This window comes from Microcaecilia unicolor, chromosome 6, assembly GCF_901765095.1.
Source record: "Microcaecilia unicolor chromosome 6, aMicUni1.1, whole genome shotgun sequence".
Classification (NCBI taxonomy): Eukaryota; Metazoa; Chordata; class Amphibia; order Gymnophiona; family Siphonopidae; genus Microcaecilia; species Microcaecilia unicolor.
The window spans coordinates 249799208-249819721 of record NC_044036.1 but is presented as its reverse complement, the minus strand read 5'-3'; the positions used below and the strand labels follow the sequence as shown (position 1 = coordinate 249819721).

The following is a 20514-nucleotide window of genomic DNA, read 5'->3' as shown; positions in this document are numbered from 1 at the left end:
TTTGGTTTTGGGGCTTTTTACCCACTGTGGTAAAAAGGGCCCTGGCATGCGGGTAAAACTGGACCCACCACTACCGCAGGCAAAAGGACCCCTGAGTACTTGGGCCACAATTTATTAGGCTCCAGTTTAGTTCGATAAGCCATTGATCCTGAGTCTAGATGCCAGAGCTCTGATTTATTCCCTAATCAACAAGCTCTAATGTCTGACTTGGACAGACAAAATGTCAATCATTACCAATATTCAACAAAAACACCCCTTAATAAAAATTTTGTGGAAGAGAACAGAAAGTGAACAAGGAAGCTCAGTAATAAAGGTGAACTATCTATACTGTATTCATAGCATTTGTCACAACCGAGGGTCTTGCGTATGCCACTCGCCGTGGAAGACCCAGTCTGTGCAGCACATGCGAGCATGGAGGATGTGACTGTCACCTCTAACTTTCCTTCCTCCTGAGGGTGTGCATGCATGTTTTCTCTCCTCTCTGGTGCTCTGTTCTCGCTAAGCAGCTCTCCCCGCTATTGGAGTGCACGGCTCCTCCCCGCAGGGGCGGTTTCTCTTCTCACTGACATCAGATGCCTTCACCTCTTAGGAAGGGTTGGCCCTGTTCTCAGGGCCTCAACTACAACTTTGGTTGGAGTACTCAGGTGCGTTTACTTCTGCTTTTGCCTAGCTCGTTCCTGAACCTTAAGCCTGAATGTGATACTGTCTTCTGCTTGCCACCCTGCCTGAACCTTAAGCCTGACTTGATACTGTCTTCCTGCTTGCTGCCAGCCTGCCTGAACCTGGAGCCTGAGCTTGATACTGCCTTCTGCTTGCCGCCTGCCTGAACCCGGGAGCCTGAGCTTGATACAGCCTTCTGCTTGCTGCCTGCCTGAACCTTGAGCCTGAGCTTGGTACAGTTTCTATTGACCACCTGCCGGGAACATTAAGTCTGTTCTTGTCACTAGCTTCTGCTGGCCGTCTGTCTGTATCCGGAACCTGATCTTGTTACTGTTTCTGGCTGTTCCTTCAGTGCCCAAATCCCTCTAAGTCCTGTTGCTGCCAGCACCCAGGGGCTGAACCAGTGGGGAATGGTGGTCATCACAGGTAAATCACTGGGCTTTCCGACTGCTGGTCCTGGAACAGAATTCGAGCCCTCGGCTTGTTTATCGCTGGTCCGGAACAGCATAAGGGCTCACAAATCATAACAGCAATGATTGACTCAATATATGCATGACCCTTTTCCCTACAACGTAGCCTGCCCTCATAGAAGATATAGTGGGATTCTGGTTAATTGGGACAACACACTAATCAGGGCGGCTGCATATCTGGCCCAAAACCCAGAGAATGGAAACAAAAACACAGTTTTAAAGGTGCAATGGTTCACTTATTTGGGACAACACATTGTTTATTTGGGGCAGTAACATATGTAAAGCATCACGATATGTCACCAGCCCCTGAAGTTTATATGGGATGCCACGTTTGTATACACGTGCTGCTGTGGGGTGCATCATGTTCCATCTCTGGCATGTGCTGAAAAAATGCCATGGAAAGATCTAATGCTCGCAGACAAAATCGCCTTGCTAGAAGAATTGAAAAATAAAAACAACTGCCAAACACCAGTCAGCACCAAATGGCAGAGATTACAGGAGTGCCAAAATCCACAATAGCACACGTTGTACAACAACAACAAAAGAAATTGATAAATGAGTGGACTTCAACTGAGACACAACAGGGCGTTTCCCAAAAACAGAAGCATGATGGTAAGGACCCGATGTAGAAGAGGCCCTGCATCAGTGGTTCTCAATTGTAACAGGAAGAGGTGTTCATGTGAGTGGACCAATGTTAAAAGCAAGTCAGAGGACTTAGCTGGAAAAATCGGTCACAACAATTTTAAAGCAACAGATGGCTGGTTGATACAATGGAAATGCAGGTTTGGGATAAAGCAGGTTTGGGATAAATGTTAGCTCACTGTGGATTTAAACACCTTGGAATGGACATGGGTTAAGGCTGAAAATTAAAATGCTATGGAGAATGAAAATTATGTTATAGAAGAACACCAATTGGAAAACTATAAAGAGTTTTCATCCATTGACAATTTGCTGGACATGCCCTCTTTCCACCATGTATGGCTTGCTGTCATTGGACGAAAGCTTTTAAATGCTTTACTAGTGAGCCGAGATCGATTACACATATGACCACCTGTTGAAAGAAACTAAAGCATACTTTTTCCAGCAGGCTTTCCTTTCATATTGAACAAGGCATTTTTAATTGGCAGCCATTGTTATCACAAAATATACCATTACAGTGAAACTGTACTGTGATTATGTGTTTTGTTTAGAAATGTTTGCTTGGCTTTTATGTGTTCTTGTTACATTATCTGGGCATGATAGTGTGTATCTTGGTTTTGGTTTAATCTGATTTTATGTTTTATTTTATTATGTATGTATGTTCATTTTATGCACTGACTAGAGTGGTAGATAAAGGTGCGCATTTTCAAAACACAGACTTACAAAGTTACATAGAGGGGCATAATCGAACGCGAACGTCTATGTCCGAAAACGGGTATGTGAAGAGGCGGGACAGACCGTATTTTCGAAAAAGATGAACGTCCATCTTTCGTTCCGAAAATACGGTTTGGACGGACCAAATGCCATGGATTTGGTCCTTTCTGAGATGGGCGGGTTTTTTTTAGCGATAATGGAAACTAAAAACGCCCAGCTCAGAAGCGTCCTAATCCAAGCCATTTGGTCGTGGGAGGGACAAATGTACAACACTACCATAGCTCTTAGGGGTGAAGGGGGCAACTACATGTGGGTACAGTGGGTTTTAGAGGCCTCCCATTTACCACCACAAGTGTTACGGGTGGGGGGGATGGGCCTGGGTCTGCCTGCCTGAAGTGCACTGCAGTACCCACTAAAAGTGCTCCAGGGACAGGACTTGTTGCTGGTGTATAACCATACATATAAAGAGGAATCCAATAAAATTTATATGGAACTATGATGTTTGATTTTAACAAAATATTTCTAAAAAGCAAGGAAAAGAACTCAAAACGCCTGACCACTTACTTTCAGTTTTTGGCGGCTTTAACTGGGGGCATGGTGTTCATCACTGGTCATAAAAACCTTGCTTGGAAAGAATTATTTTAACTTTTAATTTATTTCCAAATTTATTTCCAAAAAGATTTTAAAATTTTGCTCTTTTTTACAAAACCGTTTTTTAAATATATTTGACAATATCAGTGCTAACTTCAAAATTATTTAGTTCATAAAAATTTTCTCGATGCTTTCTCTGTCGAAGCACAGCCCTTGAAAAAGCCTACAAGCGAAATGGATGGGGCCACCGTCGGGCAACAGATAAGTGCTCGACTTTACTTTATCTCTGTAAAGCTGCTTTATAGCACTTCATGAGAATCAGTGAAGGTTTTTATGAACTAAATACATTTTGAAGTTAGCACTGATATTGTCAATATATTTTAAAAAACTGAAAGTAAGTGGGCGGGCGTTTTGAGGTCTTTTCCTTGCTTTTTAGAAATATTTTGTTCAAATCAAACATCATATTTCCACAAAACTTTTATTGGATTCCTCTTTATATGTTTGGTGACCTTGTATCTTGGAGTCCTGTATGGTGATCCTCCTACTATTGTTTACTTTGGTGTATAACCTTGGCACAGCAGTTCACACCTAAAGACTAATCTCGCTAAAAACCGTCATTTATTTGAATAAGCACGTTTACACACATTTAACTGCAGATCAGAGGTTGTGCCCCACTGGCAACGAGTCTCGCTGGTACTGAGATTAGCAGTAGGTCCGAGCTGGCAGAATGGTGTACAATGCCCTCTTTCAGCACACATTCAAGGTAAGAACAAAGGGGTAGATTGCATCAAGCAAACGTAAAAAAATCAGAAACGTAAAAAACCTTTACCCGAATCTCAAATAACGAAGCATGCTCCAAAAACACAGCCCCAAAAAGTTTGGTGCGGTATTGGAAAGAACGATGCACTAATCCCCGTCGGTAATTCAGCTCGTAAAGCATGCGCAAAGCAGCCAAGCGTATGCTGGGCTGCTCTGCGCATGCCAGAAACGTAAGAAAAAAAAGAAAAACACAAACACGTGGCTCCCCACTTTCCCCTGTCATGTCTCCACAAACATTAAAGGATCGGGAGGGGGCAAAGGCGCTCATTCAGCAGCGTCCTGTATGGACGGCCTTGCCTTGCCCCCCCCCCCCCCCCGAAGTCCCCCCGCTGCTCCCTCCCGCTGCTCCGTTTGTGAAATAAAGCTTTTAAAAATGAAACCTGTGCAGTTGCTGGGCTCCCCCTCCCGTCCTGTGTCTCTCTTTCTTTAGTCGCATGCTCCGCCTCCTGCCCTCCTCCACCTCCGTGCCCCGCCCCCCCCAATTTCGTCCCCGCCGCTCCCCCCCGCCCACCGGACCCCCCCCCCCCTCCACCATAATGGCCGGTGCAGCGCCTCTCACATATGTTTGAAGGGCCGCTGCACAGGATGGATCAGCTATTCTTTAGCTCTTCTGTCTCCTCCGATGTCTCCTTTTTCTTCCTGTGTCCGCCCTCCTCTGACGTCAGTTTATCTACGTAGATAACTGACGTCAGAGGAGCGTCAGAGGAGGGCGGACCAGGAAGAAAAGGAGACATTGGAGGAGACAGAAGAGCTAAAGAATAGCTGATCCATCCTGTGCAGCGCCTTCAAACATAGGTGAGAGGCGCTGCACTGGCCATTAGGTGGAGGGGGTGTCCGTGGGGGGGGGGACGGTGGGGACAAAATCGGGGGGGCGGGCACGGAGGTGTGAGGAGGGCAGGAGGCGGAGCATTGCCGGAGGCTAAGAAGAGAGACACAGGAAGGGAGGGAGAGCCCAGCAACTGCAAAGGTTTCATTTTTAAAAGCTTTATTTCACAAACGGAGGCAGCGTGGAGCAGCGGGGGACTTTCGGGGGGGGGGGGGGCAAGGCAAGGGCCGTCCATAACAGGACGCTGCTGATGAGCGCCTTGTGCCCCCTCCCGATCCTTTTTTATTAGTTTCCTTTTTTATTTTAGGCACAGGGAAGCAGGGAGCCACTTTTTTTTTAAACGATGCCAGCAATTTGGGTTTTTCATCGTGCAGGGGGCAGTGGGAGATGACAAGCTCAGGCTTTAACGACAGATCTGAGCTGACCGTTAAATTTCTGGCGGTAAATGAATCGTTGCTATCGTCGGTATGGTTAGTGCATTCCGAATTGTCTACATTCAATGGTAGTTTCTCATTTGCAATTCCAGTTTCGTTAGCGCTACTGCCGTCAAAAATAGGCTTTAGTGCATGGAAAGGATAGGAAATTCTTCCTTAAGGGGCTCATTAACGATGAAAAAACGTTTAGTGCATCGGGGCCTAAGTGCTGTAACGTGGCTAACACCTGAAAGGAAATCTAGAAACTGTCTTACAACAATGGCCACTACCTCATGGACTACCGGAAACAAAACAGGGCACACTCTGACCCAGTAAAGCAGAGGGGAAAAGCACCATGGAAGTAGAGTCTACCAACTACCAGTAAGCAGAGGGAAAAGCACCATAGGAGTAGAGCCTACCAACTACCAACATCGTGAGCAATTTAACACCAGCTACTGGAATCATGTAGCCCAGTACCCTACACCCAGCACAATGCATTGCTGATGTGACTCTGCAGTGCCTTAACAGAAAGGTGTGACACTCAGCCGAGACCTACATCAGAACTATGGAAAGGCTGTCAGAGGATAGAACACATTCTGCTGTCATGGAGGTGGGTATGACATTTGAGGCTGGCATACAGGCTGGGAAAAAAAGTTTGTAAAGTTGTTTTTTTTTGGTGGGAGGGGGTTAGTGACCACTGGCGGAGTCAGGGGAGGTGATCCCTGATTCCCTCCGGTGGTTATCTGGTCAGTTGGGGCACTTTTTTTGGACTTGGACCTGAAAAAAAGGGTCCAAATAAAGCGGACCAAATTCTCGTCAAAAACGCCCTTCTTGTTCAGCTAAAGACGCCCATCTCTCCTCAGCAGATAACCACACACCAGTCCCGCCTTCGCCACGCCTCCGACACGCCCCGTGATCTCTGTTCGTCTCCGTGACAGGACTGCAGTTGAGGACGCCAAAAATCGGGTTTCGATTATACTGATTTGGGTGCCCACGGGAAACAGACGCCCATCTCCCAATTTGGGTCGAAATATGGGCATCTTTCTCTTTCGAAAATAAGCTGGATAGGGGCTTAGTTTTTAAAGCACTAAGGTTACTATGGGATCCTATGCGGTAGTGTGAGCACGTCTTTTGGACGCTCATTGGGTCATTTTTTACCGCATCTAGGAAAAAGGCCTTTTTTAAGGGGTCAGAAAATGGACGTGCACTACAATTGAAACCAAAGCTCATCCATTTTGGCCTCAGACCTTACCGCCACCTAGCGGCAAGGTCTCATGTGCTACCTGCACAGTAAGCATGCAGCATGCACTAACTGCATGTTTACCACCTGGTAAGCGGTCCACCGTAGAAAATTTATTTTCTACCGCATTAATTCGCACGCCAAATTCAGAATTACCGCCTGGCTCATGCACTAGCCAGGTGGTAGTGCTGATTGGCACGCGCTGTGCGCGCATAGGCCTCCCACGCCTTTATAAAAGGGTCCTGTGTAACATTCAAACTCTAAATGTTTTGAAAATACGCCTCCTAGTAACCTATATAACTTTTTAAGTCTATGTGCTTTGAAAACGAGCCCTATATGGGTTTATAAATATTTCTAAACAAACTAAAAATCCTAATCCAAAGTAAGCTTGATGCTCATAGTAACCTATCCTGCTTATAATCGAACAAAAAAAAACGCCCAAGTTCCGACCTAAATCGGGAGATGGACGTTTATCTCACAAAAACGAATAACACGGTATATCGAAAGCCGAACTTGGACGTTTTCAACTGCACTCCATCGCGGAAGCGTACAAAGTTGATGGGGGCGTGTCAGAGGCGTGGTGAAGGCGGGACTGGGGCATGGTTATCACCCAAACAGAGATGGGCGCCTTTCGCCAATAATGGGAAAAAAGTATGCGTTTGTAGCTAGAATTTAGGGCACTTTTCCTGGACCCTGTTTTTTTCACGAATAAGGCCCCAAAAAGTGCCCTAAATGACCAGATTATCACCAGAGGGAATCGGGGATGACCTCCCCTGACTCCCCCAGTGGTCACTAACCCCCTCCCACCACAAAAAATGATGTTTCACAACTTTTATTTTCACCCTCAAATGTCATAACCCACCTCCTGGCAGCAGTATGCAGGTCCCTGGAGCAGTTGTTAGGGGGTGCAGTGGACTTCAGGCAGGTGGATCCAGGCCCATCCCTCCCTACCTGTTACAATTGTGCTGCTTAATGCTTAGTCGTCCAACCCCCCCCCCCCCCCCCCCTCAACCCACTGTACCCACATGTAGGTGCCCCCCTTCACCACTTAGGGCTATAGTCAGTGGTGTGCTGGAGCAGTTTTTAAGAATTTTGGGAGTCGGTTGTTAAAGTAGGCCTCCCCATGGCTACTTTAACAACTGACTCCCAAAATGTGGGCTTGGGCCCCCCTCCTGAATTCATTTTTACTTTGCTGGCAGTAATGCTGGCCCCACCAGCCAAGTAAATAGACTGCTGTTGCTGCTCCCTGCTCCTTGTTTCTGGCTCTGAGCATCAGACTGAGACTTTTCATGCAAGCGCAAGAAGGTTCCATCATGCTGCTCAGAGCCAGAAACAAGCAGCAGAGAATGGTGGCAGTCCATTTATTGGCTGGTGGGGCTCTACAAAGGTATGCCTAGCATGCCCGCACAAGGGAGATGAGAGAGAGGCATGTATTCCCCCCCAAAAAATGAATTTCACGGGCCGGCTATGCCCGGAGAGAGAGCCGTTGTTAAAAATTTACCAGCACACCCCTGGCTATAGTAATAGTGTAGACTTGTGGGCAGTGGGTTTTTGAGGGGGATTTGGGGGGCTCAACACACAAGGGAAGGGTGCTATGCATCTGGGAGCTCTTTTAACCTTTTTTTTTTTGTTTTTGTAAAACGTGCACCCTAGGGTGGCCGGTTGGTGTCCTGGCAATGTGAGGGGGACCAGTGCACTATGAATCCTGGCCCCTCCCACGAACAAATGCCTTGGATTTATTCGTTTTTGAGCTGGGCGCTTTCATTTTCCATTATCGCTGAAAAGCAAAATCTCCCAGCTCACAAATTGTCGAATAAAACATGGACGTCTATTTTTTTCGAAAATATGGTTCAGTCCGCCCCTTCACGGACCCGTTCTTGGAGATAAACGCCCATGGAGATAGACATTTTCGTTCGATTATGCCCCTCCACGTAACTTTGTAAGAATATGAGCTTTGAAAATGAACCTTAATATGGGTTATAAATATTTCTAAATAAACAAACAAAAAAGTCCTAATCCAAAGTAAGCTTCAATTTAGGTTAATGTTTGTGAAATATACTAATCCAGGTCTTGACAAAGTACCTTAGGATCCAGAAGCCAGACTTGGAACGAATGACTTTTTTTTATTTACAAATGCATATTTATAAATCACACATTCATAATGTGCTCAAGGTGATGCACATTATGAATGTGTGATTTATAAATATGCATAAGCTCTTCCCATCACCTACCCACCTACAGCATTATCTGCTGAACGAGACAGAGGCTTTAGGCTATGATTGGGGCGATGGGGGAGAAGCTAAAGCTGTAGTTGCTAAGGGTGGATGGGGTGCTGAACCTACCCACCTACCCTTTCTCTATTGCCCACATATCAGCAGCAGCTACAGTTTTCACCCCTCCCCAAGGCTAGCCCACTCATTCCCAGCAACCAGAGCCTAAAGCCACTCTTCATCACCTACCCAACCACCTCAACAGCAGCCTCAATGTCAAAGCCCCACTCCCAGCAATAGCCTCTTTGAATCCCTCCCCCCCCCCCCCCCCACCTCCTGCAGTAGCTTCTCTCCCTGCCTACAAAAAAAGAATCAGATTCTTTAAAATTTGAAATTGATCCTACTAACAGGGCTGCCAGAGAATCTCCTCCACAGTAATAATGCTCCTTATGGGTCACTTCTGCAATTCTAATGCTCCAAATATCCTCCTGATTAAGAAGGCTCCATGTGGGCTGCCTTTCTAGGTAGATAACCCCCTCCCCAATTTCTACCTTCCTGTCCTCCAGCAAGGCACCCTCCACCCACCAGTTTTATCTCCATTCCTGCTCTTAGTGCACATACACACACCCATAGTGCACTCTTTCTTTCTTTCTTTCTTTCTTTCTTTCTTTCTTTCTTTCTTTCTTTCTTTCTTTCTTTCTTTCTTTCTTTCTCTCTCTCTCACTGCCTCCTCTACAGTGCACACACACACACATCCCCATAGCTTTCTCTCTCATTGCTTCTTTCCAGCACACATACATCTCCATAGCACTCTCCCTCTCACTGCCTCCCCAGCACACACACACACACACACACACACACACACACACACACCACACACAAACACACATCCCCATAGCTCTCTCTCTCTCTCTCTCTCTCTCTCTCTCTCTCTCATTGCTTCTCCAGCACACATACAACCCTATAATTCTTTCATTTTCTCTCTCTCTCACTGCCTCCCCCAATCCAAATCCCCACAAAGAATATGCTGCCCTATAGCACTCTTTCGATTACCACAACCCCATATATATACCTGTGGTATATAATATCCCCTCCAATAGCTATCTCCCAATGACCACCCCTACCATAACTGAATTTCTCCATAACTCTTTTCAACTTTCTCTCTCTTCCATCTGCACATACCTCCCCAGCTCTTGCACCCCAGCATATAGACACCCAGCTCCCTTTCCTTCCTGTGGCACACAGATGCACCAGCTCTCTACATATCCCACCCCCCCCCCCCCCACACACACAGCACGGACATCCGGCTCTTCTTCCTGCCCATGCAACAGAGCTCTCCCCCTCACTGTAGCACACAGACATCCAGCCCTCATTTACCTTCTGTTCACCCCCCCCCCATCACAGCACACAGACACCCAGCTCTTGCTCATTCCCTGTCCCCCCTCCCACAGCACATAGACACCCAGCTCTTGCTGCCTACTACTACTACCCTCTCCCCCCATGGTACACAGCTCCTCCTCCTCCTGCAGCACAAACACCAGCTCTCACTCTCCCTCCCCCATCCCTGCAGCCTAGTCCTGGTGCTGGTCAGAAATGGAAGAAAAGCAGAACAGCTGTGAATCAGGCCACAGCTTCCTCCTCTGCTGCTTTCATGCTAAATGCAAAATTTGAACCACGAGGTTCAAATTTTGCATTCAGTGCCGGTGGCAGAAAAGGAAGTTGTATATGCAGCTGCTTTTTTTTCCTTCCACTTCTAACCAGTGCCAGGCTGGGGATTAAAGTGGGAGGAAGTTGCGCACGCATGTGATACAAAGGTGCTGCTTTGGAGTGGGTTGGAGAAGAAAGGAGAGAGAGAACGGAAGTGTAGAGAGCCTGTTGCCAATGCAAGCTGCTTTCCAGAGCCCACCCAAGCTCTGCATGCATTTAGGCTTTAAAAACCAGGCACCAGGTCTGATGTTTTAGTCACCATGGCAACCTGGTACCTGGGGCTTGTTGAGCCCTGTACTAATCATAGAGGTTGAACATAATTGTGAGGTGATGGCTTTACCTGGGTTCTTTACTAGGTCATTAGGAACCTGAAGTGAAAGTAGAGGGAGGTGAACAAACACAGTAAGAATTTTGACATATTGAGGGTAATAGGATAATAGGCCCTCTTCTAAAGGTATTAGTTATGGCACTTATTTTAAGTCTATTATACAGAAAGAAAAGTAGGCACCTACCTTTTTTTTAAATGAAATATTGACACAAGTGGCTCAAAATATGATTACATGTAAAGTGTGATCACTTAAACCATCCTTGTAATGATTATAAATACCCAGACCTAATATATGTACACTAGTAAAACATGCCCGTTTCAGGCGCAAATGAAACGGGCGCTAGCAAGGTTTTCCTCCCGAACCTCCCCCCCCCCCTGCTCACCCCTTCGGCGTTCTGAAGGCACTGACCGCCATTGTTGCGGACCTCGGCAACGCACGGCAACGCCACCTTCAATGTGCTGAGTCGTTGGTTGTGAAGCCACTGACGCCATTGCTCCGCCCTTGACGTCATCACGTTTGACGTGAGGGCGGGGCCCCAACACAGTGATTTCGGTGGCTTCACCACCACGAACCCTTCTAACCGGAAGGAAGTGCTCGGAGGAACTGACAGTGACGTCAATGTCCTCAGAACGTCAAAAAATTCTACTCCACACCCAATAATGTGACTTTTCTTCCCAAGAGGTTTAAATGTGCAAACATCACACAAAAGGCCCCTTAAAGGCTCAAATGACTGAACTAAAGATGATCCGATTTCATCCTTGAATTTCTTCACTGCAGATGGCTAATGCACAGAGAACTAAATTAGCATAGAATCTTCACTGTATTGCTTGCTGGGTGGGAAACTATGTAGAAATGACTTTAATCCAGCCCAGCAAGTGTCTCCATTGGAGACCAGGAGCAATGACATTAATAGGATTTCACTTCAAAAGGAGTCCACATGTCTGCAGATGGTATTAGTTACTGCTGTCTAATCAAATGGATACTCTGCAATTTATGTTGCAAGATCAAAACAGCACAGCAATTGCCAGCGAACAAGCTGCAGGAACATATAACGTTATCCCTACAGTGGCACTACACGCTCATTTCTGATTCTATAAACATTCAATGGATTCACATTACATAGGTAAACCCTGGTTAGGTTCAGCCATGGCCTATAACCTTTTACAAAGGAACAAATATCATGCTGCAGTTCTAATCTGAATCAGATAAGAAGTGAAGTTTCTTTATGTGGTGATAGAAGGGGTTGTCAGAAGAGAAATGAGCCCCTTCCAAAAAAATGCTCCAGTACATTTCTATGGGAGAAGCAGTTCCAACAGCTGCAGTATACTTACATTAAGCCTATGCAACGTGGAGGGGCATAATCGAACAGGGCGCCCAAGTTTTCATGAGGGCGTCCTCACAGGACGGCCCTGTAAAGGGGCGGGGCAACCCGTATTATCGAAACAAGATGGGCGTCCATCTTTCGTTTTGATGATACGGTCGGAGACGCCCAAATCATGAAATTTAGTTCGACCTTAGAGATGGTCGTCCTTAGGTCGATTTTGAGATGGCCGCCCCCGGTTTTCGGCGATAATGGAAACCAAGGACACTCATCTCAAAAATGACCAAATCCAAGCCATTTGGTTGTGGGAGGAGACAGCATTCATAGTGCACTGGTCCCCCTGACATGCCAGGACACCAATTGGGCCCCCTAGGGGCACTGCAGTGGGCTAACTGATGCACTAACTGAACGGAAAAGGACAAGGCCGGGCAGAATTCTATGGTCTGTGTCCCACAAATGACAAGATGGACTGAGAAAAAGGCTAGAGTGGGCTTTGACAGCAACTCTACTGTGGGAAACTGCACATGCCAACTTCGTAACTACTGCCAGGCACCTGTGCTACCCAAACAGTAGGGTTGATTTGGCATGTGCTACCCGCACAGTAGCCCTACCATGGCTTAGTAAAGGGGCCCAATAGTTTTTTGAAACATTCATGACACACCCATTTCATGCCCCCTTTTCGGCTGCGTGCATTACAACTTACGCACACCACATTATAGAATATGTCTAGAAAGTTATGTGCATAAATTCTAATTAAAGCCAATTTGTGTTAATTGGTTGTTAAGTACCAGTTATCAGTGCTGATTGGCTTGTTAATCAATTAAGCTGTGTGCGCAATTTAGCCATGCGGCCAAATTAAGGCACCATTTATAGAATTTGGGGGATAGCACACATCTCAAGAGGAGGCATGGCCATGGGAGGGGCATGGGCGTGTCAGGGACACTCTAAGGGACTTCGATGTTAGCTTCAGAACTTTTAGAACAGGAACAGTGCTGGGCAGACTTTTACAGTCTTTACCCTGAAAAAGGCATGGACAAATCAAACTCGGGTATACATATAAAGTATTACATACCATGTAAAATGAGTTTATCTTGTTGGACAGACTGGATGGACCGTTCAGGTCTTTATCTGCCATCATTTACTATGTTACTATATTCCAAAAAGTTATATGCATAGTTATAGAGTACCAGGTAAGAGCACCTAACTTGAGCGCCAGCATTTACTCCACGTTTCAGCAGGCGTAAATATGGCCCCTAAAGTTCGGCATAGGAATTGGCACTAAACATGATCCTATAAAGGTGATTTTTTCCTGGCACCGAATTTTGAGCGCCAATTATAGAATTTCCTCCTATATCATTTAGCGTGCATTATTTGCCCTGTTAGGAATAAATTCTATAAGTGGTGCCAAAAGTTTTACGCACTCAGCACTTTTCTATAAAGGATACGCGTCCTTTATAGAATAGCACTTAAGGCATAAACCGTGCCTAAATTAGGCACCAACAATTATGCTGGTGCCTAAATTAAATGCAATTCAGCTGAATTCTCTATCTACCCACGTAAAATGTTGGCATGCCCTGAAATACTTCTGGCCGTGCCCCCCCAAAATTTACACGCTAGGATTTACAAGCGGATGGATCGTCATAGGATACGATCCACATGTAAATCTTCATTAAGGTTAATTAACTTCAATAATTGGTTATCAGCCAATTATTGGTGATGATTGGCTTGTTAAGCAATTAAGTTGCACATGCAAATCAGCTACATGCGCTGATTTGTGCGGGAAACTTTAGTCGTGTTTATAGAATCAGGGGGTTAATGCACAGAACAGCCTTTATGGAATTCTGTATACTTTACTATATTGGCCTCAATGAGGAGTTTCCCCTCTTCTTCTCTTCTTAGATAGCAAGTAACACCACATTTATAGAATTTAGAAGCAAAAGGTGCACTGGACTTTATAAACAGATCCAAGCTAAAACAAGCAAGATCTCTCTGTTCTAAATCACAAAATCAGAGCAAAGAGGAATCCAGATTCTCCTTGAGCTAATATCATTAATCTTGGCTGTTTTGCCGTTCAACCATGCATTTTTATTTTTACAAAAACTATAAGGTCCATAACCAAAAAGATTGTCCAGGATACTTCAGCAGCAAGATTGCTTTTCAAAATTTCCCACCTGCAGACCGGAGGGAAGAGAGGAACTTACAATGAGCTTGTCCAACTTTTCGGTTTAATTGGATAAGAAAAATTGCTGTTCTACAAGTTGATTGGATTCTTTTATTTGGTTAACTTTAGGTGAGAATATTCTGCAAACTGACTTCAATAGATATGATGGCTGAAAATCTAGTTTACCTTAACTGGATAACTTATCAAATTATCTTTAACCGGGTATCGGCCTATAGATCAGCAGCCTCAATGTTTTATTGGCGCTCTCTCTCTCTCTCTCTCTCTCTCTCTCTCTCTCTCTCTCTCTCTAACGATTTGAAACTCTTATTGTTTCCTTTAATTGCATCACCCAAAGGGTTTTCTCTTATTTTTATTACCACCTGCCCAAGAATATATTTTCACACGCAAATTTTGATTTTCTTTTCGATTCCCTTTATGGGGCAATTTAATAACAGGCTACTTATAAAAATAATCAGAAAAAGTTCCTCTTTCATATTTTTTCATAAAGACAACATAGGCATCTATGTGCCTTCATATAATAGGTTCATACAATGAGCCCCAATAGCACACAAATGCTCTGGCACCAATTTCTACCTGCTCTGAGGAAGGTGTAAATGTATGTGTGTAGTCTAAGGACCAAATTTTATAAATAGTGCTGAAATATCAGCACTAAAAAAATGAGCTAAGCATTATTCTATAAACAGCGCTGAAATCTATGCGCCATTTATAAGATATGCTTACCCCCAATCTATAAAAGTCACCCAAAATTATATGCATAAATTTGAGTGCGTGCCAAATTTGCACATGCAATTTAATTAAAGAATGGGCTAATTAGTGCCAATTGGCTTGTTAACAAGCAATTATTGGCACTAATTATATTTAATTAGAATATATATGTTTAAATTTAGGTGCGGGATCCACACCTAAACTTTACGTGTGAGTTGAAAAAGGGGACACAGAAATGGAAGGGTCATGGGTGGAATGAGGGCTTTGCTTACATTTACGTGCATTGTTATAGAATGGAGGGGGGATAGACGCCTAATTTAAGCGAGTACATTTGCACCATTCCTGGGTGTAAGTGCTATTCTATAAACCACACTTAACTAAGGGGCCCTTTTACAAAGGCACGTCAAATTAGCACTACTACTGTATGCCCGGGCAGTAATTCAATTTTTGACATGCACCCAAAACACACAATAGAAAATATTTTTCTATTTTCTACCACAGGGCATTTACCTGGTGGTAAGTGGCAGTTGGTGTGTGCTGGATGCTTACTGACCGAGACCTTACCACTAAGACAAAGGGTGGCATTAAGGCCGAAAATGGACGCGCACTGATTTTCATTTTGCCGCATGTCCATTTTCCGGCACATTAAAAAAATCCCTTTTTTCCAGGCACGCTCAGGAAATAGACCAGCGCATGTCCAAAACACATGCCTACACCAGCACAGGCCACTTTTGGGCACACCTTAGTAAAATGGCCCCTGAGCATGGCTTATAGAATAGCATTTTTGGTGCTGATTTTTTCGGCACAATATATAGATTTCACCCCTTAGCACCTAACTGTAGACACGATGATTTAAACCAAGTAAACCCTGGTGTAAATCCTTGTGCATCTAAATAAACCACAGATCTCCATAATTTTCTAACAGTGCACATAAGTACTAGGAACACTCCTGATCTGACCATGACCCTCCTATGGCCGCATCCCATTTTTGGAACCACACGTAACGTTTACCCGAGGATCCACACGACTAGAAATGTGTGTGGAAATTTCAATTAAGGCCAATTAGTGCCAATAATTGATTAGCACCCAATTAGCGGTGCTAATTGGCTCATTATTCAATTACATTGCACGTGCAAATTGGGTACATGCCTAAATTTGTGCATGCAATTTTAAGCACCATTTATAGAATTTCAGGGCAAGAGTGCACATGCTTATTTTGTATGTTATGAAACTTACACCACATTTACACTTAAATTTGCCCCAACTATGCCCCCAAAATACATGAAATTGTATGCACATATTTGGCAGCGTATACAACATGTTATACATAATGGGAAATGCTATAGAAAATAAACGTCTATCTGTGGTCCACAGAGAAACATACTGGTAGCTTAAGGGGGTCCTCTACTAAAGTGTGCTAAACAGTTTATGCACGAATTAGCACGTTATCCACTTTCACACAAGCATGCCAATTGCTATCATGGTGGCATTGCAGTGTGCATGCACTAATTCAGATGTTAACTGCATGTTGGGTTATGGGGCAGGAAGTTGGTGGGTCAAGGGCAGAGAATGGACATGGACTGCATACTATACTATACTATACTATACTTACTTACCTTAATAGGAAGCACTAATGCCCTAATGATCAAATCCCCCCTGCTGTTCCGAACAGTGCTGAAAAATTAGCGCTGAAACAGCGCAGGGAATTAAAGCCCTCATAATCAAAACTAATAGCGTGCAAATTTATGCACACTATTAGTTTTGATCATCCTGTGGGAAGATTGTACCTTGGCATGCACCCAAGGCACAATCCTCCCTACAGGAGTTGTTTGACAGGTTCGGGCTGTCAAAAAAAATAAGTCCAGACCTGTCAAACAGGGATGGAGGCCCCCCATTCTACCCCGGACATGAGAAGCTGGAGGTCCGATGAATCTCTAGCCCCCTCAATTCCCTCCGACAGAGCAACCCCCAACACCCCCCCCCCAGACAGATGCAAACCCGACCCCCCCCCAAACAGAGAATGTCTCCCTTATATGATAGGGAAGACCCATCTAGTGCATCCCAGAATGCCTTGGGCAGGGCAGGACAGAGTGAGGAAGGAGTGCTACTCCCTCCTCCGTCATTGCGAGGTACATGAGGGGGGGGTTGAGGGGCGCTAGTCCACTGGGGGGGCTGGAGGACTGGGAGACTACAGACCTCAAGCCCTCTCTGTCCGGGGGGGGGGGTATTGGGGGTTGTTCTGTCGGGGGGTTGGAGGGGACACTATCGGGGGAGGTGTCGGGTCTTCTCATAGGCGCCCCGTATAAGAGGCTTGGGGAGGCTAAGCCTCCCCAGCCGAATCATCGACTTCCGCTTGTTGTGGAGCCCACCCTCCCGCCCTGCGCATTTTCATCTTTTATTTCCGTGGCAGCGACGTCAATGAAGAAAAAGACTACAGGTTCGCCGCCAGCTTCTCCCTTCTCTCTGCTCTCGCGGAAACAGGAAATGCATCACGGGACACTGTGTGCAGAGAGAAGGGAGAAGCTGGCGGCGAGCCTGTAGTCTTTTTCTTCATTGACGTCGCTGCCACGGAGCGTATGGAGGTAAGCTCCGCCCCCTTTAGCCTCCCCAAACAGTTGGGCTACCGACCGTCTATGGGTCTTCTGTTGGAGGACGTTTCAGGTCCTCTGTCCGGGGTGGGATGGGGAGGCCTGTTGGCATGCAGATGCATGAAGGACAGGGCTCTCCATTCCTCCCCAATGCTCTGCAAACCTTAAGCTCAGGGTTTGCCGCAGGAGCAGCACCCTTGCTTGGTGAGCTACCCGTTGAGCATTGGGAAGGAATAAGTAATACCCTGTTTAGAATGCATTTGTAAGCTCATTGTGTTCAGAGCAAGTGAGCACGTTGTTACACACGCTCACCAGCTCTGACCATCAGGCAGGAGCAAACACGGGTGCTAGTATGGCGCTTCTGGCCTCTAGCGCCCATGTTTACTTTCGATGATCTGCCTATAAGTGCATCTATGCTAACAGCAACTAGGTTTATGCATGATAGTGCAGCTTTTCAGTATGGCAATCGCTGAGGACATGCTGGGCATGCTCCCAACTATTAAAGCACAGCCTCTGTACTTAGTATGTTTTAACATCTGCGGTTAAGGTGCGCTATTTGCAAAAACTTATCACATTGACCCTTACTGAACCCCAAGCGAGATTATGAAACGTTTTCCCAAAAGTATTTTATACTTAATGATATTAAAAACAACTTTGTCAAAGCCTTTACCAAAGTTAATATTCCCTGTGCCACTCAGCCTTACAGCAAGAAAGAGAGTCCAAAAGTACACAAAATATCTCTTATAATTCTAACAGTTCTAAACTGATTATACCAGATGCTTCGTGTTAAGGTTCCAGATGAACCGTTCTATAATCCTGAGTGAATTGTGCCGGGCGCTCCTAAAAAGTTGAAATAGGGTTCTGTGAAGACGCCAAGTACTTTGGAACCTTAACAGGAAGATTCTGGTACAATCAGTTTGGAACTGTTAGAATTATAAGAGATATTCATCTCGACCCCTGAGGCAGGCGCTGGTGAGCACCATAAAGACTGTACCATCGTTCCAGTTCTGGCGACCCTTTTGAGCTTTTTCTTTATTCAACTTTACTAAATATCCATAATTCTTTCCTTTCTGTACTGTGCAGTTGCACAAATTGTTTCTTTCTAAATGATCAGAAAGTTTAAGTTGCTGTGCAACATATTTGAAAGTGACATACATATATTTATACTAAAAACAAGAGCAAAAATTTCAAGGATATAGTCAAGCAACTCGACCTGTCCCAATGTTGACTTTTCATATAAAATTAAAATAAAAGCAATGAAAAAAGTTGCTTACCCTGTTAGGACAACGACAAAATCCATCACGTTCCACCCATTTCGAAGGTAGGAGCCTTTATGAAAAACAAATCCTAAAGCGATGATCTTTATACCAGCCTCAAAGCAAAATATTCCAATAAAGTATGGTTCTGTGTCATCCTGAAAAGAAAGTCAAAAACCAAAAGTAGAAAGTATTAAGAATTGCATTTGGGATTTCTACAGTAATGAGCTTTTGCCATTAAACATTCAGGAGGTAATTTGATAACTTCTTATATTAAAAGAAAAGCAATTCTATAACTCAGCACCTTGATTTAGTTGCTATAATGGGCTCACTTAGGAGGCCTTTTACTAAGCCGTGTAAACGCCTACACACGCCCAATGCATGCAAATTCTGAGTTACCGCCCAGCTACCACGTGGCCCATGTGGTAATTTCATTTTGGCGCACGTCCACTACGCGCATCCAAAAAATATTTTTTATTTTCCGGCATGCATCCATTTTCGTCAAAATTTTTTAAAAAAGGTCTTTTTTAAAGGTGCACTGAAAAATGGATTGGCGTGCATCCAAAACCTGCGCCTACACTACTGCAAGCCATTTTTCAGCGCACCTTAGTAAAAGGACCCCTTAGGGATGAATTATATATATGGCGCTGAAACAAAGGTCAGTGCCAAAAAATACATTATTCTATAAGCTAAGTTTAAGTTTATAGAATAGTGCTTATGCCCAGGAATTGCACCTAACTTTAGGTGCAGCCATTTGGACAAACTGAAATGTGGTGCAAATGTACGTGCCTAAATTAGGCGTGTTTCCTTCTTACCTTACCGAGTCAGCTAATCACACTTACTGGATATTATCTATTTAGGAAATCTTTGAAGTCCCTTTTGTTTAAGAAATTTTAACACGCTAATGATTATAAGTACATAAGTATTGCCATACTGGGACAGACTAAAGTCCATCAAGCCCAGCATCCTGTTTCCAACAGTGGCCAATCCAGGTCACAAATACCTGGCAAGATCCCAAAAAAGTACAAAACATTTTATGCTGCTTATCCCAGAAATAAGCAGTGGATTTTCCCCAAGTCCATTTTAATAATGGTCTACGGACTTTTCCTTTAGGAAGTCGTCCAAACCTTTTTTTTAAAACCCTGCTAAGCTAACCACATTTTCTGGCAACAAATTCCAGAGTTTAATTACACATCGAGTGAAGAAGATTTTCTCTGATTCATTTTAAATTTACTACTTTGTAGCTTTATTGAAGGCCCCCTAGTCCTAGTATTTTTGGAAAGAGTAAACAGACGCTTCACGTCTACCCTTTCCACTTCATTCATTATTTTATAGACCTCTCTCATATTTCCCCTCGCTGTCTTTTCTCCAAACTGAAGAGCCCTAGCCGCTTTATCCTTTCCTCATTGGGAAGTTGTCCCATCCCCTTTATCATTTTCGTCACCCTTCACTGCACCTTTTCTAATTCCACTATATCTTTTTTGAGATACGGTGACCAGAATTGAACACAATATTCGAGGTGCAGTTGCACCATGAAGCAATACAAAGGCATTATAACGTCCTCATTTTTGTTTTCCATTCCTTTCCTAATAATATCTAACATTCTATTTGCTTTCTTAGCCGTCGCAGCACACTGAGCAGACCATTTCAACATATCATCAACAACAACACCGAGATCCATTTCTTGGTTGGTGACTCCTAACGTGGAACCTTGCATTATGTAGCTATAATTCGGGTTCCTGTTTCCCACATGCATCACTTTGCACTTGCTCACATTAAACTGCCATTTAGATGCCCAGTCTCCCAGTCTCGTAAGGTCTTCTTGTAATTTTTCACAATCCTCT

At 44.6% G+C, this 20514-nt stretch overlaps 1 protein-coding gene across 1 annotated transcript in view; it reads right to left on the bottom strand.

The window, feature by feature from the left end:
- CACNA1B (calcium voltage-gated channel subunit alpha1 B) overlaps nt 1–20514 on the bottom strand; it is a 1447778-nt gene that overhangs the window by 1377971 nt on the left and 49293 nt on the right. Inside the window, exon 3 of the mRNA XM_030207102.1 lies at nt 18689–18828. Coding sequence (XP_030062962.1) covers nt 18689–18828 — 140 coding nt within the window. The remainder of the gene's footprint in view (nt 1–18688; nt 18829–20514) is intronic.